The 26,510-nt window shown below is 43.9% G+C and overlaps 1 protein-coding gene across 3 annotated transcripts in view; it reads right to left on the bottom strand.

The window, feature by feature from the left end:
- QKI (QKI, KH domain containing, RNA binding) overlaps positions 1-26,510 on the bottom strand; it is a 95,952-nt gene that overhangs the window by 3,050 nt on the left and 66,392 nt on the right. Inside the window, exons 4-6 of one of the 3 annotated variants that reach the window (XM_012721604.1) lie at positions 8,162-8,249; positions 6,581-6,877; positions 3,868-3,942 (exon numbers count right to left, since the gene is read on the bottom strand). In XM_012721604.1, the coding sequence (XP_012577058.1) occupies positions 3,868-3,942; positions 6,581-6,877; positions 8,162-8,249 (460 nt within the window). Of the gene's footprint in view, positions 1-37; positions 5,912-6,580; positions 6,881-8,161; positions 8,250-26,510 lie in introns of those variants that run through there. The other 2 variants (XM_012721611.1, XM_012721608.1) reach the window with 2 other exon arrangements.

Genomic DNA, 26,510 nt, shown 5'->3' with positions numbered 1-26,510 from the left:
AAAACAAAAAAAAAAAAAAAAAAAAAAACAAAAAAAAAAAAAAAAAAAAAAGATAGAGAAGAGATTAGTCTCAGCTAGTGACGGCTTAATGACAACATGAAAACTAATCACAACTAATAAAAAAGCATGTTTAATTCTGACAAACTGATCGACACCATCTACAGAATACAATAAAAATCATGACAATTTTATATCATGATTTGAACAAATGAAGGAGAGCCCACTCCCACAAAAAAAAAAAAAAAAAACCAAAAAAAAAAAAACAAAAACAAAAAAACTGGTTAACGGGGAAAATAGAAATAAAATACAACTAACAACTAATCGTTAGTAGCAGTCAATGAAGGAGATTGGAAAACACCACGATGAATAGGCCCCGTACACGGAACTCTGAACAGTCAGTGCAGTTACCAGTATCTGACTGCTATTGAGCATTAGTATTCTCTCAGATGCAAGCATTAAAGCAACTATTAATGATGGATGTGATTATTAATAACTGATGATTAACAGAAATGGAGCTAAAGAAATTTGGTTTTCTATGAACAATTTGGTTCAACATAAACTCTGGGCCAAACAAGGTTTCTTTTGTTCAATAAATGTTTATTGCTTTTCAATGATTCTATTTACAGACAACATGGAGTTTCTGGGCCTCATGGTACAAGCGGCACTAGACTGCAGACCAGCACGGGGCAACATCGCGGGCCTGGCCGCGGGCGGGCCTTCCGCACTAGCCCGCTTTCCAGTTGAAAATACTATTGTACACATATAGAACACTTACAAAATGCACTTGCATGTAAACACTGTAAAATCCTGCCATTTAAAACTCTATACTCAAAAAGCTCTAAGTACATCAAAAAATAGAAGAAATTTCTAATTGATACCAATAAGGCATTTTAAAACTACACACAGCTTTCTTTATTCAATTTCAAAGCTAATACTCTGCAAATACAATAAAATCTGACATTTCATATACATTCCTGCCTTATATCTTTATATTTTAAAAGAAGCCACCTGTAAATACTATTTTCTTTTGAAAAATAACAAAACAAAAAAAATTTAAAAATTACAGTAAAACACAAAGTAGTTCTCAAGTGGAAAAGTTACCGTTCCCAAGTTGTCCGACCCTTCATCAACCTGTCACCTTCTGCTCACCAAACTTGGTCCACTTAACAGTAGTATGATTTTTAAGACGTATTCAACAGCTTAAGTATTTCTACTATACTCTGAGGTTTGCTAGACTTTTCTGCACTGTTGCCACTGTGACTACGGCAGAGGAGGTGTGAACAAAAAGGTCGTCAGTGCAAGGCGGGTTCTGTGCCACTTCAGAAACCACACCCGGGAGGGGTGATGCTCGGAGGCAGCTGAATCAGCAGAGGGTGGACTGTTCATCGTCATGTAGCAAAAATGCCTTCTCTAGTCTATCGTTTAGGATGCTGCATAAATACTCTGCAAATACGCTATGTTCAATGGGACCAAATCTTCCCTTGAAATTACATAGCCTTTTATTTGCAACAAAAATTGCTATTCCAAAATCAAAGAAAATAAGTATTTAACACAATGTAGGCTTATCATTTTATAGGTGCTCCAGAAGTAACAGAATCTTAAAGCATTTTTGATATTACTTAAGATTTTGATTAAAACTGTATTAAGATCTTTATACAAACTATGTAAATGATGCCTTTTGCAAAATCATTATTCAGAAAAACTCTGAAGTTCTTTGAGTGAGGAATTCGGAAACAAAGCAAGCTACCATTTACATACACCCGGGGACCCCGATACATCCTCTGCCAAGTCCTAGCCTCCACAGTGCACACAGGCGTTCAACTGTGCAAAATTCACTTAGGGTTCATTAACTTAAAAGTCAGTTGGTCTTTTAACGGTTTCAAATTCAGTTTGGAATTACGTGTAGAGGTGGGTTTGTTTTTAGTAAAGAGCTATCTGTCAACCATGCAGTACTCTAATGCTTATATTGAATTACATGGTTATGTGTCCAAGGGTTGAATTTCCTTGCATTAAGTGAATGTTTATATTAATCTTTGCTTCAAAAGACATTTTAAAATAATAAAAAACCTCAAAAATAGAGAAAACAGTAGTATCATAAAATAATTTAAGTGAAGGACTTCAGGCATCTCCCTCAGACCCAGTGGGCGCACACAGTGACAGTGACAGCAGTATACAAGTATTGTGTTATTAAAAAAGGGAGAATTTTGGTTTATTGACACTGTGCTTTGAGGAAAAACAGTGACAGGACCAATCAAAACACATATAACTACAGAAGAGTCATGCACGGAATGTGTTGTCATTTCCAAATACAATCAAATCTTCCTATCTTAACTATCTCAAGGCACTGGAGTATTGAGTAGGCCAAAAATTATTTGTGTTAAAACAACACCAGGAGAAATTGCCTCGAAGGGGCCTAGCAGAAAGGGAAAGGCTAGCAGAAGAAAACCTATTTTAAAAGTTCTCTTTACAAGCATTAGGCATTAGCTAGTGGGGAGAGGCTCAGCATTATTCACGGAATTATCTGGCTTCTTTGAGCCTCTAGTGGCTTTCTGGGAATATGTCTTCCTCACGAGGAGACTCGCTCAGATGCGAAAGGTGGTTTCCGCTCGCAGGCAACGCACGCACAACGAGTGCTGTGCCGCAGATGACCGCTGGGCGTGGGGTCTATTTATTTAGCCTACAGAGTAACCACTTTGAGCAACGTATGCACTACATGAACAGTCGTCAGGGCCCTTTCATCGTGGATGTCGCTAGGCCAACAGCAGACGTCTCGGAAGGTGCCTGCTCTCAGGTGGACAGGTCATGAGCAGCAGGCGAGTCCTTCCGGAGTCCACAGGAAGCGCAGGACTGGGGTACAGGCCCACAACGTTCCCCCACTAATCTCTAGGGACTCTGATCAACTTCATGCACAGAGAGCAAACGTGCCATGACAGAAGCTTATAAACAAATCCTTTCCGCCTTGCTGCAGTCCTTACCTTATGATGGAAACCACAGGAAACAACTCAGTGTCAATAAACCGAAACTCCCATTCAATAAACATAAATAATTTATAAAAGGGCCCAAGAGCATATATAGGACACAAATCACAACTGTTGAAAAGGAGAAAAGTGAAGACTTATTTTCCAGTCACAGGTTCGTTAGAAGGAAATCCAGAGAGCTGGATTTACGTCACCACAGAACTTCAAGAAAGTTTACCTTCAGATAATGTATTTTAGCAGCAAATGACAGAAATCAAAGGATCCATTTTGGCAAGACAATGTCAGGTCAAAGAGAACTGATTTTCTGATTTATAAAAATACCCAACTGCATCAACGTTGACTTCACAGTCCTTATTTTGCTGATGTCAGCCAGGTAACTTGACAGGTATGCCCTTGCATTTGTATAGTGGCTCAAATATCTCATCAAAATAGGAAAATGGAAATTAAATCTTCAGTTTTCTCCACAAGGACACAGGAGGCATATATTCCTTGACTTCGCATGAAAGCACCATCCACTCAGTTCATTTTGCAATACCAACCCAAAATTTCAGCAGAATAAAAAGGCAAATTTTAGCAAAAATATTACTGAGAAATAATTAAGGCAACGTAAAAATTTAGTAGCTCCCCAAACAGACTAATTTCTGTTTCGGTGGGCGCCCGTCAGTGCGGACCGCTGGAGCCCACCACGCAGAAACAGGACGGGCGCCAGGGCGGCGAGCCCCGCCCACGCCGCCCCACGCTTGGCTCCGTCCAGTTTTACAAATTAGTTTAGAAAAGGGAATGAGCTGGCGTGCAGGCAAACATCTGCACTTCCATCAGGTGTGGTGTTGCAAATCTGATGGCCACCCAACGCATTTCTCATAAACAAGAACTGCAGAACTAAACTAACCTCGGTCTGCGGTCACAATCCTTTGGTAAGGATGGACGCGCATATCGTGCCTTCGAACTTTAGTGGCCACCGCACCTAGTTAAATTGCAATTACCAAGACAACGTTAGAAAACATTCACAAGGGAAAAACAAACATTAACAGCAGGTTTATCAAAATGGATTTCAAACGTTCATTGACTACAAAAGTTTCAGAAACATGTTAAGGCACAGTAGTTTAAAGTGAGCCATCACTCGGTGCGTCTCTAGGCGTCTAGCAATACTGCATTCACTTCCGGCGTCTGGGCCTCACCCTACCTGGGCTCATTCCAGTCCCGAGGGACAGGGTCTCACAGCCCCCCAGCCCGCAGTCAAGCTTTACTACTCACATATTCACTGAGTGCCTTTCTGGCAGCAGACCGCTTCAATAATGCCACATTTAAAACTGACAATTATATTCTAACCTTAAGACCACTTCCAGAGTTTATCGCTTAAAAAAGGTTTAAAAGCAATTCTTAAAGCCTACAGATTGTGGTTTTAAACTTTGAGTCAATAAGTATGAACTGCAATGAATTAGGTGATTAGTAAAGCGAACAGTACAGTACACTTAGCAGTCAGTACACTACTGTACACTCCCGGGTAAATACCATGACTTGGTAAGGTTACAGGCTACACCAAATTAATGACATATTTTTTCCTTTCTATCAGTGTGCAAAAGTGCAAGTACGTCACTGACTGCTAGGCTAAGCCCCCCCCCGCCCCCCAGGCTGCTGAGACTAAGCATTGTTAAATTCAGATCTGATGAGGGTTCGGTTAAGACCGTTCTTGAATTCTTAGCCTTTCGTTGGGAAAGCCATACCTAAAGATAAAAGGAAGGGAATTAAACATTAGTCATCAATGAAGATTTGATGCTAACACCAATCTCCTCACTACCACCAACACACTGTCTGCAGCTGTTTTGAAGGGCACTGCTTATTTAAAACGGGATGTGAGACTTGATATAGAGCATGCATGTTATCTGTGTGTAAATTTATTATAACTTAGCAATTGGAAATAATTTTCTGAGCTCTCCAAGTGCTAAATATGATGTTTTACTGCTTAGGTGGCAAAGCAAGAAATAAAATTGGCCACAGTGAAGTGTTTTTTTCCACTTAGTAGTCCTTATTCATCTTCTAAAACGCCAATTAGATTTTGCTTTTGATTTTATCTAACAATTTTTGTAAGCAACGGCTGACCAACACAACAAAAGCCACGATGAGAAACCAATCTGACTGTTGTGTCTAAGCAGTAAAGTCTTGGTCCATCACCCCTCTTTCATTTTAGATCGGCTCATCTTAGACAAGTACGACTCCAGGAGGCAAAAGCAGCCAGCTCTTGCACTGAGCGCGCTGGGGCAGCGGCTGGTGGCTAAGCGCCAGCCCTGCAGGAAGCAACAGCCGAACTCCTCGAACAGACGCTGTGCTGCAGCAGAGAGGAGCTCTGGGGAGAGGAGCAGGCGTGGTCGCAGGACAGAGCGTTAACACAAAGGAAACGTGAACAGGTTACAGGTTACATGTTATTGTAAAAATGCTTCAAGGATGTGCAACAGAAACAAGCCTCTCAGAGCAGCTCTATGGAATGACCCTGTCCTGTAACCCTTTCGTACAAGGCCTTACACAGAAAACCCGTACAGGGAGTACCTGCTGTGAAACAAAAGCGCCTGCGTGCGTGCACACACAGATAACATACAACGCGCGTGGTTCCTTCAACTGAACAGTGACTTTTCCAGTTTAAATCTTAGTGTCCAGGTTCACTAAAGGCTTTCCGATTTTTATGAATCAGTATTAATGCTGGGGGGAAAATACTTTAAAAGCTCATAGTCCTACAAGTCAACAGCATGCATGCAGCACCAAGGCCATATACAATTCAAGGAAAAGAGTATTCAGATTCTGTGGTCAAACAAAGGGGCAGCCAGGAAGCGGTCTGCTCGGCACTGACTGGTCGTGCTATGACAGCTGCTGCACGCTAGTCCTTCATCCAGCAAGTCAATGGGCTGAAATATCAGGCATGACTGGCATTTCAATCCACTCTACAAAAAAAAGGCATCAGTAATGTCTTTTTCGAGCACACCACTTTTTGTTCATGTAAAACCGAGCATTTATAGTATGATCTTCATTTAGGCCTCCAGTGTGACTCTAATTCATGACCTGGGATCTACTTACCAATGACATCCTATACTACCGAAAGTAAAGGGCATCTCTAAGGGCTAAGGCTAGGTGGGAGTCTAAAAACTGAAGCAACTTGAAAGTGCAACTATCTACCTGGGCCCTTTCACATTTTAAGTGACTGCAAATAATAGAAAACATCCACACAATAGGAGTTCCTTCACACAGAAATCTAAAATTTAGCCAACAGCTCATTAAATCTCTGAAACACAAGGGAAGCTGATGGGAGGGTGGAGGCTGGGGGGGGGGATCTCGGTGGTGTCATGAGACGTATTTTCTGCGTAAAATGTGCGTGGCAAATTTACTAGCCAACGTGAATCTGAGTTAACAAAGTAGAGCTGAAGAAATTTAAGATGCAATTATTTAAAAGGGGAAATCTGACGAGCAGCTGAAATAAAATTGAGTCTTCAGTCTTTCCTAGTGGAAACTTTCCTTGCCTCTCTAGAACTAACACGATCTTTCGCTTCAAAATCCGGGGCAAAATCCGTGAGTTACATAAAGAAAAATGCTGCTAAGCATTCAGGGAGACTTACCTAATACACCACTAGGTTCAATAGGGTACTCAAGGATTGATGTAGCTGGTGCCAATGTGTAGGGGTACTCGTAGGGTGTGTAGATTAAACCAGCTTCAGGCCCTGGAGGGACGATCGCAGCAGTGGGGTGAGGAGTTCCGTTGGGCATGACGGCGGTCTGTATCTGTCTGATCAAAGGCATTATGGTGGGGCCAGCTGGCGTAGGCGTGCGCAGGGCGGCCGGTGGGAGGACAGGTGCCGGCCCAGTAATGATCCGTGGAGCGGCCTGGGCTGTTGCTGCAAGAGAAAAGGCAAGGGCTGCTACAGTAAGCAAGGAAATCCAGAAGGAAGTGTAGAGAGGGCAGTGTGAACAGGGGATGAGAGGGAAGTAGGAAAAAGGAAAAGCAGGAAAGAAGAAAAATAAAAGGAAATCATTAGTACATGCGCTGACCACACGAACACACCAAAGCACACCAACCAAACGCAAACAGCTTCCCTCCCAGGGGCGGTTAAGGATGAATGTGTGCAAATTAAAAAGCCACTGTAAAGCAGCAGTAACAACGAGACTATGACAGCAGGCTATCTGTCGTTCAAGTATCTGACCCTCTAGTGGGTAAGAGCTCATGAGACTAGAGGTACATGCAGAAGCCCGAGAAAACACTTGCCTTATTAAAAGATGTTAAAAAATAATAATTTTGTAAGTGGAGTCCACAGAAATTCAGCTTTGGTATATTTCTAAAGAGTAGGCTAACCTTCAAATTATATAAACAATATTTTTATTATATTAGAAGATAATTAAATAACTACTAGTCATATGCATTTCCTGCAGCTATAGGAATTACCATTTTTATAGGGGAAAAAACACACAGAATTTTCCATTGCGAACTCCACGACAAATAGCGTCCATTAAGTGATGCTATTTGTAAAGTAACACTCCTTTAAAGACACTGGGCCCTCTGCATTTTGGAAAGTTGGCTAGGATTTTGAAGTGGCATTCTCTTTAAAAAACAGTCATTTAAAAATGACACGTGTACAGGTGTCAACATCAGGTTGTCTCAAAGTAGAAATGTCACATTTCATTTTAACAAAAAAACATGCAGAGATATATGAATAGAGGACAACTGGATTAAAAAAATACCGTCACCTACTGCTCTCTGTGAACTCACAGGTGAAATCGATAGAGAAAAACCCTGGCGGGCACATGTAAGGTGACACTTCAAAGCCCAGCAGCAGGGTCTCACATGGACTCCAAATTAGCCTCAAGTTTTTTTGAAAGTTTCTCGCCCGTAGCATAACTCTAACAAAATACAGCTAGATGCCTTAAATCTGTAGTTAACAGAATAGAAAATTCCCCAAAACTTTTGAATTTAGGGATGGACATTTCATTGAAAGGACAAAACTTTACAAACTGCAAACGTGAATACTAGCACAAAACCGAGAGACTGCGCAAAGGGCGGCGGCAGTGAAAACGGCACTGTCCGGCCAGAGCCGAGCGCTATCACGTCAGCGCCTCACCCTCACTGCTCGTGAGCTGTGCTGCCTGGGACAAAGGCCATGGATAAACAAGTGAGGCAGCTGCAGGCCTGGCCCGCTCATTCTTACGTGATTTAATGTTGGCGTCTCTGTAGGTGCCATTCAGGATCGCAAGCTCCATCAGCTGCATCTTCTTCAAGCTGTCTTCTCCCTCTGCCTACAGACAAACACACAAGAGCAGAAGACTTGAGATGGTCTGTGCGCACCCGGCCCTGTTTCCGCACAGCCTCAGAACAGATGCCACGTGATCACAAGCAGCTGCTTCAAAAGAGAACAGTGGGACAGGAAAAGCTGAAAGTGCGAACTTTGACCTCAGTGCTGGCTCGCAAGCGGCCGCCGGCCTGTCTGCCCAAGGCTGCAGCTGGCCGCCTTGTCACCAGCCGAGCAGACAGGCCCAGGGAGCAGAGCCTACCCCCTGTTTTTCACTAACCCAGAGTCTCTCCACGCACAAGTTATTTACTAGGACATACTGTTTACGTTATCAACACGAGAAACCTTTATTTACACACCAAGTGTCTGAGTCCCGCAGGACTGACCTTGGTCATCACCATCAGCCCAAGGCTCACCCTGCAGTCACCCCAAAGGGAAGGCAAGAGCGCTGTAGCACCCCGTCCCTCAGGGAGCTCTTGAGCCAGGCCTGGAGAGAAGGGCCAGGATGGGGTCAGCTTCCTGACCTGCGCCTCACTGCGCCCCCCCCACGCACAGTAGGGCCAATGGTGTGAAGCCAGCACCCAGCACCCCTCCCGAGGCACAGCACCAGGCCCCTGGAGAAAGGACTGCTAAAGGGGCTCTGAGCAACCCACGAAGAAGCAGGATGAGTGAAAACAAAGACAATGTTCAACGCGTCTCAGAGATGTCAAGAACCCGACCAGGAGAACATGGAGAAGACAGGCAGGCACCACACATTCCTTTCCTTGGTCCCTGTGAATCTGTGCGGATACATTTACTGGCTGGCAGGAAATCACGACGCAGTTTTACACGGCTCCAGATGTTTCAGGAGGTTCTGTGCAGAACTGCCCGGGGTGAGAGCCTGTGGGATGGACACCGATTTTTCCACTTGCAGTAGGAGCTGCTCTTAAGCAACCGGACCTAACTGGGTCTCAGGTGCGGGACCCAAGAGGTGACGCGAAGCCTGCCCAGGTTTCCTAGGGAGCGGCTGCTTTCTAAAAAAGCCACGTGCTTCTCAGCCTCGCATCAGACAGCCCCCTACCATCCCCCCCCCCCCAATACCAGCAGCGCCTTCCCTGGATCTACATTGGCCCTTTGGGGGTGGTCACTCATAAAGAGGCAGGTGCCAGCTTGTCATTTTCTGTCTTTAAGTGTTTAAGAAATTCCTCACATGACCACTACGCATAAATTAGCCAACAACCAGCCACGCAGCCCTCTATAGTGGCCACATCCTACAAAAGTGAACTTGCTCAAATATGAAGTGATTCTGGACTTTTCCATTAATATGAAACGAGTGAAAGACTTTCAAAGCATGAGGCAGCTGTTTCCCAGTATGTGTGAAGCCAGCACCCAGCACCCCTCTCGAGCCGCAGCACCAGGACCCAGGGCGACCATCCTGCCGAGATCCCACCCCAGCTAGGAGCACAGCTTTCAGGGTCCCGCTCACCCCTGGGGCTGGACACCCGGCGTGTGAGGCCTGATGCCTGTGCTCCTGTGCCCTCCTGCCCGCCCTGGGGGACAGCTGCTTCCCCAGTTCTCAGTGTGTATCACACACTGGCCTCCACCTTCAGTTCTCCACACCTGTGGAGCCAAGGCCTGTACTGACCCTTTCTTTACCTGAAATGCTGTGCGGCTTCCATTTCCTGACACAGAAGGCCCTCACTACTACAGACTTGAAACTTCCCAGACAGCCTCTTCTCAAGTCACCAACCTCATTTGTGTCAAACATCATTTGGGGGCTCAATAATGGCTGGCTCTCTCTTTAGATTATTTAGAGCTTTCTTGATTTCATGCTCCTTCCCCTTCGGCTATCTTGAATGTTCGTTCGGTTAGCAGGTAACTCAGGAGAAGAGATTACAATGGAGAGGCTGTAGCAACAGAAAGTGCATGTCGGCACGGAGGACTGAGCACAATTCCCAGGAGCACTGCAGAAAACCAACGCTGAAACACACATCGCCTGCAGCGGTGAGGCGTGCTGTGACGCCCCACAGGCTCCAATACTTCACCAGGCAGGAAGCTCACCTTTTATGAAGAATGCCCTGAGCTCAAAGGATTTGCAAAGATGCTGCTGTTCTACTGCAAAGTTTTGACTCAAAATGCACAGGCCCACATGTCAGGGCACAGGCACACCCATCTCAGCGCGTCTGTTTCCATCCCATCATGCTGGCACTCTCCCACTTCACCACCACACCATGGTGTAAAGCAGTGACTGAGCACTGCTCATAGAGACAGGCAGAAAGCCTGAGGCACGCTGTTTAATCAGAAATGCTTAAACACACACGTCAGCACGCAGGCCAGTGTGACATAAAGGATGGAACGCTGACCGCCCAGCTACCGAAGGACTCAGAGAGGTCATGTCACAGAATAAGCGTATCTGTCACTCTGTGCAAAGTAGGCACCATGACACAGCTCGAAGCTTCATACCAGACAATACAAGGGCTGATTACACACTGGCACGGTAGAGCCACACGACTGCTCTGTGGAGATAAGGACCTCTGATGTGTGCTGTGTCCTGCTACACACTGTCACATGCTGGGGCACTATGGAGAGGGCCACGCGGATATAGACTGTGGGCTCTGGAGACCCTATTCTACAGAAGACGATGGGCAGGAACATGAAGATGATACAGCCCTAGACGTGAGTTCTAAGAGGTACACAGGTAAGGACATAAAAGGTGTGTGTGCAGTGGTGATGATGGGGAGGGTGTGTGTGGTGAACAGAGACTTGTAGGAACACCAGACCAAAAAATCTGAAAATAAAGTCATACCACACTCAATGATATTCTGCGTAAGCATAGAGTCTAGAGGAAGGAAAGGAATTCCTTTTAAGAAAATACTGGGTACCAAATAACTTTCACCTACCAAGGGCTGCAAAAATTGAGACGCGGTCCTGGCCTTAAAGACCCTCACCCTAGGCCAGGAGGAGGCAGGAAGGCGACACAATCCAGAGAAGGGAGAGAGAGCCAGGGAGCGCAGTGCAGGGTGTGGGCAGCAACACTGAGCACGGCAGGTGCCCGGCGGTGACCACAGGCTCCCTCTCCAAGAATGCAGCCACCAAGAGCCAGAGAAGCCGGACTTTCCACACAACCTTACAGGGTTAACCATGAGAATTAAATTCACCCAGGGGTGTCTGTGACAGAACTGCGAATTCTGGCTGATTTGTCTCAAAAGGCTTCCAGGTAATTAGACCTTCCAATGCCAAGCTCCCACAGGCCCCTACAGTAACCTAGAGCTCACGAGGAGGTACTCAGGAGATTTCTGAGGCACCAGGCATAGTCCGGTGACCCCCCTCCCCCCCAAAAGGAAAGCAGAGGGCAAAGAGCTTCCTGGTCACCACTGCCAGTTTTGCTCACTGAACTGGGCACAGATAAAGCAGCACTGGGGTACTGGATATTCCCGCCAGCTATCTACCCAGTCGGAAGCCCAAGGAAGCTGGGCTTGGTTTAGGCACACCTGGACAATCACTAAGAAGTGAAATTTGGAATGTAAACAATACATTCCCTTAGGGACAAAGAACATTTTAGTTTTGAAGTAAACTGCAAATGCTGCCCCATTTTCTTAAGTGGAAGCTATCTATAAAGCGATCTAAGAATCTCATTTTTCAGCAGGCACAGAACCAATCAAGAAGGCTGGGTACAGGAACTCACTGGCAGGACTAGGAATCTAGAACTGAAGATTTCTTCTGCTACAGCAGGGCCAAGTGTGGCTGCGAGCGGGCCAGCTGTTACGCTGGAGATACACCAGGCGTGACTTTAGAGGAAAGCAAGAAGCGCCTGTACCTCAGGACTCTGAACCTTACTAAGGTCAATAATTAGACAATAAACCACTCTCCTTAAGTAAGCTGGTTATGCGCACGCTGGGTTTTGGCTTTACTATACGCTCGGTGGCTGCTGTATTTACTCTGTGCCTTGAGACGCCCATTTATACTAAGAATCAACCACATCCAGTACGTGTGACAACAGTCATTGTCAAACTACCGGTGATACACAAAGACAAACAGAAACTGCAAAGTGGTAAAAAATAATGTCAGAAAACATTGTAAGAAACTCAACAGGTCCCTGTGGCAAAGCGCAGGTGAGATGTCATCCATTTCCAGGTGTGGGGCTGGCGGTGGCGCGTGGCGGGGCCAACTCAGCTCTGGAGGACACGGCCGGCGGCCTGCAGCGACCTGCCGAGCTTGCCAGCGGCCCAGGGCTGCTTTCCATCACGCAAACTGGTGTGAGCTGGCCATGGTTTCCTGTAAGCTCACAGAGCGAAGCAACAGGAGGGCGTCCGGCCACCGAGGACGAGGTTCTCCCGTCTCAGTGCAACACGCCCGAGCGCTGGAAGCAGAAATGTTGGCGAAAGGGGCCCGCGGCGATGGGATGGCCTTCCAGCCCCAAGTGCTCTGACGCGCCCTTAAGATGACACCTTAAATGTGTGCCCGAGCTGCTCCAGGGAAACAGCACTTTCATTCCCACCTCCGTTCTATTAGGAAGGGGATTCATCCTTAACAGGTCACACTCACACAGCTGACTATTTTTATGAAGCAATCTAGCAAGAACTTCCTACTATAGTCCTGAAGCTCTTAAAAATGGTTATATCCATTACTCTAAATGCTTACTCAAGCAATCCTCTAGCGTAGGTCAGAACTAACAGCCAACTGCCCTCCTGGAATCTAGCGTGGGTGCAGGCATGGCGTATAGGGTGGGCGGCGGATGGGGCAGAGCCAGAACAGCTGAACAAACTGACAGACTTTCCCAGGCCACACTGCAAAGGTGTTGCCCTACATTAGGGCTGGTGATGAGCAGGGTATCGTAGGCTTTGGGGATGTCAACACCTTATAGCTGACTAGTAAACAAGTAACAAAAGTCAGGGGGGAAATTAGAACATAAAACTCTGAGGCTAAAAGGACAGAAGTAGCATGTGTGTGTGTAATTGAGAAGAATGAGTACAGGGGAGAAAGAGTGATGGCTATGAGACAAACGAAGAACGCGTTTAGAAATCTAGAATCTAGTGCAGGAGACGAACACGGTGAGAGAGCGTGGGAGAGCCGTGTGGGCATGCTCCCAGAGTGACTGGAAAGCGCTCGCGTGGCCCCACCCAAGGAAGACCGTGGCCAGGTCTCTACTGTAGAAGCGATGCTTCAGTGGGAGCAGAGGCCACGCATGATTGCACGACCACAGGGGAGGGCGACAGAGAGCAAGCAGCGGGGGCAGGGCCCCAACCGAATCAGCGCGTGATACGTTCCGAACCGCAGTCATGGCCGTGGGGACAGAGAGCATCTGCCAGGAGAAGGGACAGCGGGTCCACCGCCTGTCAGGTGCCGGAGGCACAGCGTTCTAGGCCTACTTTAAGTGTGCTCTGTGGTTTAATGTTGCGGCTGCTTAGCATTAGCCTTTTGCTGTTAAAGATTACGCTCACAAATCATGTTCCCGATTACGAGTTACTTCTTTTGTGTTAAGTATCAAGATGAAAATTTATTGATGGATCTGTCTGTTCTCCATTGCAGAAGACAACTACCTCCTAGGAAGGCTGTTCGGGTGCACGAAGACGTGGGTATTCACTTCACAGTCTCTTCAGTAGCTAGCGGGGCCAACTGCATGGTGCAGGAGAACACCAGGCTTCAGTGGTAAACTTAATTAGTACATACATGTGTGTGTTGGTTTTTGAAGCCATATGCCTTCAACTTACATTACGGGATGCTACTCCAACTAAAAATTATAGGATGTTATTTCAACTAAAAATTTTAAATTAACTAATTTACTAACCAAAGGAGACAGATGTCAGAGTTCCTTGCAGAGAGACTCAAAGTGGTCTTTTTCTCAGCTATTTTAAAGTCAGATTTGTGAATTGCCCTTTTTTCCCTTATGAAAACTGACTTGCTAAGACTATATAAAAAAAATGCCAGGTCATTAAAAAAAGGAACATCATGGCAAATCTAATGGTTACTCTGCACATGGTGCCCCACCCCCACCCCCTGCCACCCAGAAACCACAATGAGACCGTGGTGCCAACCCTGCCCAGACTAAGCGCAGTTGCCCAGGGTTCTGTGCATGTTAAGTATGTGCAACTCATGGCTTTAAACAAGTGACTGTGCTTCCAGGCTTTATTTTCCTTTTAAGACAAAAATATCAGACAAGTATAAATTATTAAGCTACTCTTAAATGCGGACAGCTCAGTTTAAACTCAGTTTAAACACAGTTTAAACTCGTAAGCATCAGTGGCTAAAGCTGGACTCACTTACAGAAGCATGTCCAGGAGTTGCTGAGCGTATCTCATCTCTACAGACACCCATACGAGGTGAGCTGAGTGGCTCAGGCGAGTTTAGTGACTTGTAGCTATTATTTTGATCAACTCTGACTCACTTCATCTCTGCAAGCGTGAATCGTCAGCTCTGGAGAGGCACATGAGAAGTGGTATCACATATAAACAATGGCATTTTTCTGAGTGTTTGGGTTAAGAAGCAGAATTTGGAAGCAATGAATTGGAGACTGGCATCCATCCTGGCAAGCCACTACTGTTTAAAACCTGATATTCCACTAAGCATTTTTTGTTGGGTTACTTGGTTCTTTACATACATAAATTTGGACTCTGGTTCCAAATTTCCAAAGCAATTCAACCTTGAATTTGTGCCATCATAATCTGGCTTTATGATTCTCTTTATTAAAAAAAATAAATGATTACTGGCATTCCCACAGGAAAATACCATTGCATATTAAAACACACCTATTTACAAAGCACTTGACAAGTGCTATGTGGTGCTTTTAGGGAATAAGCTTGCTATTTGCTGGTCCTGTACTGAAAGTTTGAAGTTGCTCAACACACTCTTTGAATCTCTTCCCACCTTCGTTTCTTCTGCTAAACCCTCAGCCATGTCCTCCACACCCACTCCAGAAGTCACTCTATGCACCAGACAGACAACACGTGTTCTGGAAATAGCCCACATTTAACATGGGGGAAGGGCGGGAGGCTAAGTGGATCCAGGGTAACAGGAAACCAAGCCAGGCGCCATCTCTCTGAGGTGACAGCCACTGGGGGTGAAAAGAGCTCTGCGCTAAAGAGAACTCTGGCTGCGGCCAGGGAGGGCTCTAGTGGAGCTGGCCCGTGTGAACACGACGACGGCCAGGCGCTACTCAAGAGGCACACTCAGACAGACTGGTGTGAAAGAAGGCAGACAGCTGGGCCAGGGCGACAGAAGCCGACCCAAGGAGGCCCGACTCCCAGGCAGCTAAGGTCACTCACGAGGGAACAGCGAGGCCTTATGCTGAGGAGTGCACGCCTGCGTGGCACCAGGCGCCCAGGTGGAGACGGTGTGGACTGCAGCGCTGGAGAGGGCAGGATCAGAAGCACAGGGGGAGCGGTGGCCACGGCGCTGGGGCCAGCAGGCGGGGCTGGGCGGGACAGCCCAACGAGGGCAAACTGGAGTGCGAGGAGGTGGCTCTGGAAAAGATCCACCTTAGCAAGCGCATGAAGGATGAAATAAGTAGGAGATTCCTTGATTTTGTCCTGCTGTCATTTCCATTACGAAATCTAAAGCTTTGTGTGCATTCAATCTTAGCTTCTCAAGTTTGTGAAGTGAATTGCTATTGACAGAAAATGATCCTTTTAATATCCGTAAGTACAATTTTACAGATGCTAAATCCAGCAATTAGTGTTTTATTTAAACATAGCATATTGCCATTCCTTCACAGAATCCATAAAATAAACTAACAACATAAAGTAAGCGAATTCGTGAAATTTGCCAACTTGTTCAGAAGACTTGGCAAAAATAAGCCGATGTCATCTCGGTCCAAAGGTGTAGGCCAAAGCTAGGGGGGAGGGGGAAAGTGAGAGGATTCACCAGAAACAGAATGGGAAGAGCAAGCCGATCTACTGAAATACACTGCTGAGGGGGCAGAGAGCAGACGAGAGAGGTCTGCTGCATTGGATGAGTAAATGGTTTTTGCACAAAGGCATAAAGGTTAAGAGAATAAAAACAAAACACATTGACTTACATAATCCTGCAAGAGCAGGCAGTGTGAGAGGAAAGGCCCACGGCTGGTTTCAAAAGGCCTGGCCCAGGGCAGCCAGCACTGGCTGGATGGGAGTCAGGAGGGGTCATGACTGCATGGTAAACCCACACCTCCTCAGACTTGTTAATCTGCCGACAGGGACGACCGTCCAAAGACACCATCCCCGTCATCATCCGTGACCGTACCCCGCTGCAATCACACGCTGTGCCTGGGACAGTCTGCAGACCCCATGACATGAAGCACAGCAGGCCAGGTCTCAGTGACCAGGCGCCCCCAGATCCTGAGAGGCACCTCTGTGATGGTCTTTTGCCTTTAAGATTTAATGAGATTTTGGAAAGTATTGTCATTGGGTCAAGTTTTATTAATTGTGAGGACTTAACAGTAATCTCAGATTACAGGATTTGTCATCATGCTACTGTGACATGTATCATACCTTATGGAATGAAGATTTCCATGAAGACCATTCCGGCTGTTATTTAAGCGGTATTTACGTTACGCTTGCTTATCGGAGTTAAACAATCATCCTGCACACCCGTACTTCCCTGCTGAAGCATTTCTGAAAGATACAGCTGTATTTTCAGCCCCTGAGGCTAACACGATTACTTTCCTTATGCAACTGTAACCTTGTGGCTTGAAAATGTTAACAGACTTCTCCAAAGACCTTATTTATTACATGAGAATATTGTACAGTTCTAAAATTTTACACAGTGGCTTTTTTCTTGAGGGCAGACATAAACCAAAAATGCATGAACTTATTATTCCTGATAACTTGTAGGTGAGACTACACAAGCATTAAGTGATGCTCATCACCGTAGGGACTTCAGGGAGCATTTCCTCACTGACAGTCATTACACTGACACCTAGTTCTGCCAGACAGGGAGGAGAAATGGGCGCTCTGCCGGCACTAGGTCCGGCCTGAGCCCAGCGTACCGGCTGGGTTACCTTATTATCTCTCAACACATCTTACTTCGTAAGACAAATGTAGTATGAAGACATGTTTTACAGCATGCAATGAACAAGATTGAAGTTAACTTTGGGTTAATATGTATTAAAACGGTTGCTTTAACAGCATTACCTGAGGGTTATCTTCACATTTGGAAGGGAAATGACTTGTCCCTTTTTTCTACCAGAGATCTGGAACAAACCATCTTTCCTTAAAATTGCTCATCATACTAAATTCAGCTTTAAAGACTGGCGGGAATAAGCAGATGTCTGCATGGCGCACGGATCCACTCACTCACTAGGAAGTTCAGAAGCCACCAGCCCCAGGCCTGCCCACGAACGAGAATGCAAGGGCCCGGCTCCCTTCAAACCCGTAATTCATGAGTTTCTCCAAACCTGCCAAATACTCGAGGTACACGCCTCTCACACTGGAAATTCCCGTGGCAGACAGGCAGACCCAAATTCAGCCCTTTCACCCTGCAGCGAAGCCATTACAATGGTGATAGGGCTGTGACGCTCAGAAGAGACTGCTAATTGCTGTACACCGGCTGGTCCCAGACAGATTTCCCACTCAGATTAAAACAGCCGGCTGGCGGCAGACAGCAGGACACCTTTCTCTGCGTGAGATGCTCTCGCACACTGCAGCTCGATCAGGGAGCATGTGCGTCACCGCTCAATGTCTTTCAGCATGTCTTTAATGCTTGCTCTGTCTCAGTGAAATGAACAAGAGGGCAAACACACCACAGCTTTCAATAACTGACTCTCGCTCAAGAACTAGGTGCGTCGGGCAGTCAGGTCATCCATCAGCCAGTTAAAGCCCCCCACTCCCCCCACCCCTCAGCTGAAGGGCTGGACTCTATAGTCATTCTCTCTCTCGCTACCTCACTATTCTTTTGCCTCATTAAGATCATAATTAATACACAGTTCATCACTATGAGTCACATGCAGAGAATGAGGGGGAACACAAAAATCAACTTTTTAAATTTTTTTTAATCGTGGTAAGACTGGTTTGATAACCCACATCTTAAGTACATAATATTATAATTTGCTGTCTGTATATGCTACACACTGGAAAACAAAGTCTTTGTCAGATTACTCCTCTCTACTACTTTCCCAAAGTCTGCTGACATTAATACCTGTATTTTATCAAAAGTAAATTCAAATTACTTTTGTTTTGAAAATAATTCTGCATTTCATAATAATCCTTGAAAATAACCAGTAAAAACTTCAAATTTCAAATTCTCAGCTAGAAATTTGTCAAAATTACTTAGATTGACTACAAAGTTTAATTTTTGTGAGTACTAGGTATGTTTTCATAAAAAGATCAGCTACATATCCAAAATTGATCATGTCCACATTCTCAGACACCTATATGAAGAAATATGCCCACCATTACACAGGCAGCCTGAAACAAACACTCCCGAGTTGTCGGGGAGTGGCCCCTCTCACAAAGCCTCTGGCGATGTGAATGTCACCTGGGAGAGGTCACTGTTTTTATCGCACAGACAGCTTCCTGTTCCACCTGTTGAGGGGGAAGAAAAATACAGAGACAGAAGAGCTTTGGACACACATCCCCCACCTGTGCTGGCTCAGCCTTGACAACCACACAGCCCTGGACAGTATCCCTCTACCTCCACTGCTGTGACTTTACGTCTCTTCTGAGATTAGAAGATCATTCCGCAACTATCTGTAAGGTCTAGGCTAAAAGCAATGACACTTACCTGAAAGGGGGGTGGCATCTGACACCTGAGACCACAATTACACTTCTGTAGAGAATATGTGTGTGTGTGTGTGTGTGTGTGTGAGGGGGGGGAGGACAGGGAAGACAGACTTACACATGACGCTATGTTTTAAGGGACGTTAATAAATGTTCTTGTATTTGTCTTATTATGTGCGCACCTCCCCCCTATAAAAACCTATACTGAGGAGATGGTAGGCTAGCAAATGAGGATGCATTCAGTAGGCAGGAAAGAGACGTTCTTCAGTGCTTGTGATCAGGAACTGCGTGTGAAACTGACAGGTGTAAAGCTGCGGCAGTGAGCAGTTCATACACTCTCGTGTATGACAAGCAAAAGGGGGCAAAGTTGAGTCTTGCACTGTCACGTAAATGCAATGTGCTGATTGTCTTCATGAAGCTTTTAATGCAAGTAAGCAAAGAATAAACCAATTTACAAAACAGGTTTTGACAAAAGTGAGAGCTCTGAATTTAAGCAACAGTCCCTGATCATTATTTGTATGATCCTCTTGCATCTGTCACCAGTTTTTTTTGCTTAAGATTTTTATTTATTTATGCATCGAGAAATGGGGGACAGGTCAGAGGTGCAGGGGTGGCGAGAGGAGTTACAAGAGACAGAGCAGGGAGCAAAACAGATGGACAAAGCACACTGCTGAGGGAGCAGCGGGTGGGTCAGGAGAGGTCGGCCGCGCCATGCGGGTCACCTCCGGGGCAGGGACCCAACTGGCACAGAAGTGGCCTTGGCTTGGCGTAGCTTCACAGTGCAGCGCTCCAACCCGCTGCACCACCAGGGAGGGCCCTTGTCACCACCTTTAATGACCCAAATGCAAAATTCTTTGCCCATTATTGGCACATACACTAATCTCTGTCTCTAAACTCTTCTATGCTGAAGTTTCAGTTCAGTAGTCACCCACCAATACGGCCTTCTTCCTTCAGAGCCCCCGCCCAGTGGGTGTCTCCCTGTGAGGGCCTCTAACATTCTCTGCCACACTGGTCGCCACCTATGTACTGCATGCACTATTTCTCTAGAAAGTGTGCTGCATGACATAGTTGCTATTTGGGGGAACAAAGCAAGACTTCAAAATAAGAATGAGCAATGTTTCCCTATAGAAAATAAAGCAAAGAGCAAAATCTTTTAATGATGCCAAACCACATTCAAAGATGTGCAAGCTATACATTCACATAAAACGTGCACAATTATGTATTCACCAAATTAGTTCACCACATCACTTCCAAAGAAAACACATTGTTTTGCATTCACGACTAAATGGAGATCTTCACATCTATCTTCCAGTAATTAACAAAACTAGGGGAAAACTGGTCAAGATAGGAGGGCTAAACAACTCTATTTTCCACCACCTTCATCAAAATGGCATTTATAGAACAAATGCCCAACTACTGCAAAATATGCATGCTTTAAAGTTTGATTTTCTGTTTGTTTGTTGTTTTTTTTTTGAGAGAATTACCGAAGCAGGACATATGCTAAGTATAATTCATTTTATAGTATGACAGAAGAAAAGTAAGGATTTGATTCACAAAGACTGAACTACTAGAGAATATATTCTGGACAGAACCTACTTTAATTACATTCACACTAAGAAAAATAGCCCAGAAGAAATCATGAGAGAAATTACAAAACATTTTTAACTGATGGGGATGAAATACAACATAACATTACCTCAGGATACCAAAGCATTATCCAGAGAAATTTATAACCAAAGTTGATATTTAGGATAGGTAAGAACCATAAAGTTCTAGAGTTGGACTGAGTACAAATCAAAAAATTCACAAATTACTAGCATGACACCGAAGTAATACCACAGATCCTATAGACTTTAAAAAGACAGAAAGGGGTTGTTGTGCTAAAAATTTTAAGATGACCAGAACAAATCTCTTAAAAAAAAACAAAAACCGGCAGGGGGGCCCTCAAATTCTAAATCTATGAATAAAATTGAAGCTTCAGTGAAAGCTTTCCCACAAAGCTAGAAGAAAGCAAAAGTCAGGCACAGTTAATTATTTTTTCTGATGAAATACTTCCAAGTTAAAAAAGAACTATTATAACACAGTAAGACAGACACGCTGAGCTAAAACAACAGATTTCAACAAACGCTTCCTCGAGATACAGGAAACGTCAAGGAGCAGAGGAAGAGGTGCACAGCGCCACTGTCTACACGGGACGGAAACCCCAGGGGGCAGGCAGACAGTGGACACCAGTGTCAGCAGGACTGACCTCCTGAGCCCCAAACGGCACAGTGAGCACCGCAAGCACAAGCACTTCACTGACATGATCACTAGACAAGGTGAAACTGAATGTAAAAATACTGAACTTACATGTCCAGAGCAGACAGTGGTGGTCTGGGTAGGATGTTTGTCAAAGGGCACAAACTTTGAGTCATAAAATGAGTCATGTATTGGGAAACAATGCACTGCACGGTGACTACTCTTAATAATCTGTATCGTAAACCTGAAAGCTGCTAATAGTAGAGCAGTGCTGTCACCACACACCAAAGTGATGGCCACAGGGGATGGATGCGTTCATTAACTTGACTGCAATAATCTCTTCACAAGATGTACATTTATCAAATCACGTTATGTACCTAAGAAATATATTGCATGACCTAAATCTACACAATTTTTTCAATCATGTTATCAGTAAGCCTGGAAAAACAATAGTTTCGAGAAAAGACAGAGAGAAAACTAACCCCAGGAGCTACCTGGGGTCACTGGAGTAAAAAGGGTGACTGATGGCAAAGGAGTGAGAGAGAGCCTTTTAAGGTGATGGACATCTTGATTGTGGTAGGGGCTATTGAAGTATATGCAGTTATTAAAATTCAAAGTGTAACCTAAGATGAAAGCATAATATGTATAAAAACAAATGGGGAAAAAAATTAAGTTTTTTTTCAATCATGTCTTCAAAATGATAAAATGCAAACCAATGTTAGTTCAATAAAATGTACTAAAAAATAACTTTTTCAGAATTAAAAAAAAAAGTCTCTGCTTAACTGTATTTAAATTAGACCTATGAGTTTCCCTAGGACATTTGATATATATGTATTTCCAGGAAAAAAAAAATTGATGGTCAATAATTTTGGAAATGGTTCCTATTAGAAGTTCCTAATACTTACAAGTATATTAAAGGTTTCCTTTATCTAGAGTAAGTGTCTCATGGAATAATGCTACTGTCCCAAATAAAGTACAGATCTTGCCACTGTGTTCATGGTGCCTAAAACACAGCAAAGTGGACCTTGCTAAGCTGAACTTCTAGAAGTACTCAGTAGCTTGAAGAGCCAAAAGGCCCCTGAACTTACTAGGTCCAAACCTGAGCTTCGATCATTTCTTCAAAGACTCTTCCTATCAGCGCCTGTACTTTAGCAACTACATCCTTCCCAGAGGCTCAGGCTAAAACCTTGCTGTCATTCTTGATATCCGGCAGGTTTCTAACATCCCACTGACAATCCAGTAGCAAACCCTGCCAGCTCCACTTTAAACTGTGATGGCTCAGCCCACCGTCATCCTTCACCTGGGTAAAGACACTAACTCAGGACGTGACAGGCTTTCTGTGAGGAGCCAACCAGTACACAGCTCTGCAGTACACAGTCTCTGCTAGTTATTCACGTCGTCATGAAGCAGCCACTGACGGTTCGTAAATGAATAAAGAGGGCTGTTTTGCAATAAAACTTTGTGACTAGACAATTAAATTTTAGTTTCATGTAATTTTCACCTTTCATGAATTATCACTGCATTTGTGAATCCCCCGCACCTCACTGAAAGCATAAGAACCCATTCTTAGTTTGTGAACTATTTTTGGGTCACCGATTTAAATACCTATCTATTTACAGACTCCAATGAGAACTAGCCTTCTCCTAACCTTGTGCCCTTCACTGTGTTTTAACCATTGCAGGCAAAGTAATCCCAATAAAACATTAATCAGATAATGTCACTCTGCCTCTCCTCCAAGCCCTCCAATGGTTTCCCACACCTGAGACTGGAGGCGAAGACTCGAAACTAGTCACCAAGCCCCTGAACAATATTTCAGTAACCCCTTAGTGCAGCATGAATAACAGCCCGAGTTAACTACACGGAGGTTTAGACTTTGTGGTAGAAAAGGCAAAATTCACTCAAACTTTGTGACATACTACAGTTATCATGTGGCAAGAATAAAGGAAATGAAAAATCTGATGACTAAGCTAGGAAATGAGTAAATTAATTTAATATACAATTTCTATTATGAAATCACCATTAAAATAATTTGAAAAGTAATATAAAAAATTAGTTCATGAAGCTCTATAGTTATAACTTGTAAATATATCAGGTGAACACTGAGATTTTATAAAAAAAATTTCAGCCAAAAAATTTCAAAGTCCAGGGCCTTCCTGGTGGCACAAGGGGTTAAATCTCAGCACGATGAAGCTACTGACAGCCACTGCAGAAAGAGCTGATCCCAGGCCAGGGAGTGACCCCCAGGGCACAACAGAAGCTGTCTCCTCAACGTCCTTTCAGCAGTGGGTTTCAGTGGATCCACCTGGTCTGCTCTGCTCCTCGCTCTGTCTCACTTCCCCTTTCCTCACAGCTCTGGACTACACCCCAGTTCTTGTATGCATAAATAAAAACATAAATCTTAAAGATTTATAGATACAGAATTAGTAATTAAATAACCTATTTAAATAATATTTGTCTACTTAAAAACAATTCATAACAAAGGTCATATTAAAACAGTGTATTAGTAAAGCATGAATAGCTGTAAAGACAAAAATTTGTAGAAAAACAGGCAACAGTAACACTTTGTGATCAGGACTATTGGCAAAAAAAAAAAACAAAAATGATAAACATGTAGTGTCCTAACTACCTAGCAAACATTATTAAATACTCTGCATTGTAACACTAAGAATCGTGAAAACCAGTTTTTCTACCCAACTAACACATACTGAAGTGGTTATATTCAACCAGAAACCACAAATCCCTGCACTTCCAAGTAACACTCATTTATAAGGTACACTTAAAATAAGCTATCAATGTGTCAGACCTTGACACAAGGCAGTGTTTCTCCTTCTCTAACCTTTGTTTAAATTCTACCTTCATATTTTGTAAATTTCCACAAGTCAGCTTGAGAATTTCCTCGGTCACTTCAGGAGAAATTATTTCATTAGTTCATTTCCTTCGACTGCATCGTAATACCTCAATATTCTTTCTGCCATTTATAAGATAGAGCTTGTAGAGAAAATGTAACACACATGAAATTTTATAGTTCCATGAAATTATTCCAAACCCTTAATTTATCTCATTAACATTTTCTTTGTCTGACTTTAGATGTTTTCACAATTAGCTGTATACTTTGTTTAAAATTAAGTCTCTTCATCACGCAACAAAGAATTTCAGAGCAGACAACTCACATGCTCCTCTTTCAAAGAAGGTTCTCTTTCACTCTACGATGGGATTCACATTCACAAGTCAGTTTTCAAACACAATGAATTCTGTCTCCCAACAATCTATAAATTCAATTTACTTGATACTTTTAAGTATGAAGGAAAATATGTTTTTAAGCCTTTGTTTGTAGAATCATAATCAGAAAGCCCTAATAATGTTCAGTTCAAGTAAAATAAACACCATCCATGTTGTATCAACATATTTAATGAAATGGACAGGCAGAAGGAATGTTAGCATGAGGTACAAAATCAATCTGCAAGTTCAGAGAAAGAAATCAAGGAAATAATCCCACCCACAATTAACAACAAAAAGAATTAAATGCCTAGGAGTAAACCTAACGGAGGTGGTGAAGGGCCTAAATAATGTAAACTATAGGGCAATGTTAAAAGAAACATCCAAAAATTCAAAGCTACTCCCTGCTCATGGACTAGAAGAAGTGACAATGATGAGTGGCCATCTGACCAAAGCAGTACATAGATTCAGTGCACTCCCCAACACGCTGGCGATGGCATTTACTCAATTCATCTGGAACCAGCAATAGTCTAAATAGTCCAGACAACTGTGACAAAAGATGGGAGAGGTGGTGTCACACTCCAGATTTCAAAATATACCACAAAGGTTTAGTAATAATAGTGAATGGTACTAGACCAAAACCAGACACACAGACCAAGAGAAAAAAACGAAGAGTCCAGAAACAAATGCACACAGCCATGGATGGTTAGTTCGTGCCAAAGGAGCCGAGAGCACACACTGGGGAAAGAGAAATCTGTCACACACGGTACCAGGAAAACTGCAGCATGCATGCAAAAGAACAAACTAAATCATTACCTCATACCTTATACAAAAGTTCAAGAGACTGGAAATGTGGCTATAAGCCCCCAAACTGTAAAATACATTGAAGAAACAGGCAAAAAACACACCAAAGCATTGGCTTCAGAGTGGGCTTAGGGATTTTGTCTCCAAAGGCAAGAGAAACAAACGCTAACAGAAACAAATGAGATTACATCAAACCAAAAAGCTTCTGAGCAGCAGATCAACAAAAAGACCCTGCTGAGTAGGACAAAGCGCAGCGCACCATACCTCTGCCAGGGGTAAACTACATACGAGCACTTGCAACTCCACAAAGACGAAACAAACCCACTTAAGAACTGGGTAGTGTAACAGACACTCTCCCAAAGGTGACGCCCAGGGCCACGGGCACATGAAAAGTCGCTCATCATCACCTACCACCAGGGCCACGCAATTCAAAACCACGAGACACGACCTGACACCTGTGGGAACGGCCCATTTCAAAAAGACTAGCAACAACACATGTTAGCGAGGGTGTGAAGGAAAAGGAATGCTTGCGTACTACTTGGTGGGAGTGCAGACGGGTCGGGTCCAGCCTCTGTGGAAAACAGCATGGAGGTTTGCAATTACGGAAAACAGATCTGCCACTATGGCCGAAAATCACTCCTAAGTATCTGCCTGAAGATTTGTGCAAAAACACTCACTCAAAGGGAAACACGGAATCCTGTGTTCTCTGCAGCCCTATCTACGATGCCAAAGCTGCGGCAGCAACCTAAAAGCCCAAGACGGAAGGGCGGGTCTGGAAAGTGCCGCCCATGCTATACAAACATACACACACCCACAATGGAAGACTGGCGATGAACTCTTGCTGTTTCCCACAGCATGGATGAAACTGGAGAGAATGTCAAATAAGTCTGATTTCACGTATATGTGGAATATACAGAGAATCAGAAAAAACTAAGGCAGTACAAATAAACATAACTGGAGGGCAGTTAAAGAACTTTATAACATGCAATTTAAAGTACTTTTACTTCATAATTTGTAATTCTAAGAAAATTTTATTACTTTCAGAACTAGTAATTACTAATAATCCTAAACCTATTCCATGAGGTGTATTTGCTATCAATTGCTGTTTTCCTTTAAAATATAAATTGGGGAAATAAAATTTATAAGCTATCCTAACTAATTTACAGAATGATTAGAAAAATCTAACAGGTCAGTTTAATAATTAGGCATTGATCTTTTCGCTATACTAGGTAAACTCATTTACTTATTAGTATTATATGAGCTGAAAAGTTTTCTATTATACTCCACAATATGTCTTCATGCTAAGTAACTTGTGCCCAGTATACTTAGGAAACAATCCT

Source organism: Condylura cristata, unplaced genomic scaffold (genome assembly GCF_000260355.1).
Source record: "Condylura cristata isolate star-nosed mole 26May11 unplaced genomic scaffold, ConCri1.0 scaffold00001, whole genome shotgun sequence".
Taxonomy (NCBI): domain Eukaryota; kingdom Metazoa; phylum Chordata; class Mammalia; order Eulipotyphla; family Talpidae; genus Condylura; species Condylura cristata.
Note: the sequence above shows the minus strand (reverse complement) of the source record. Positions and strands in the feature narration are given on the sequence as shown.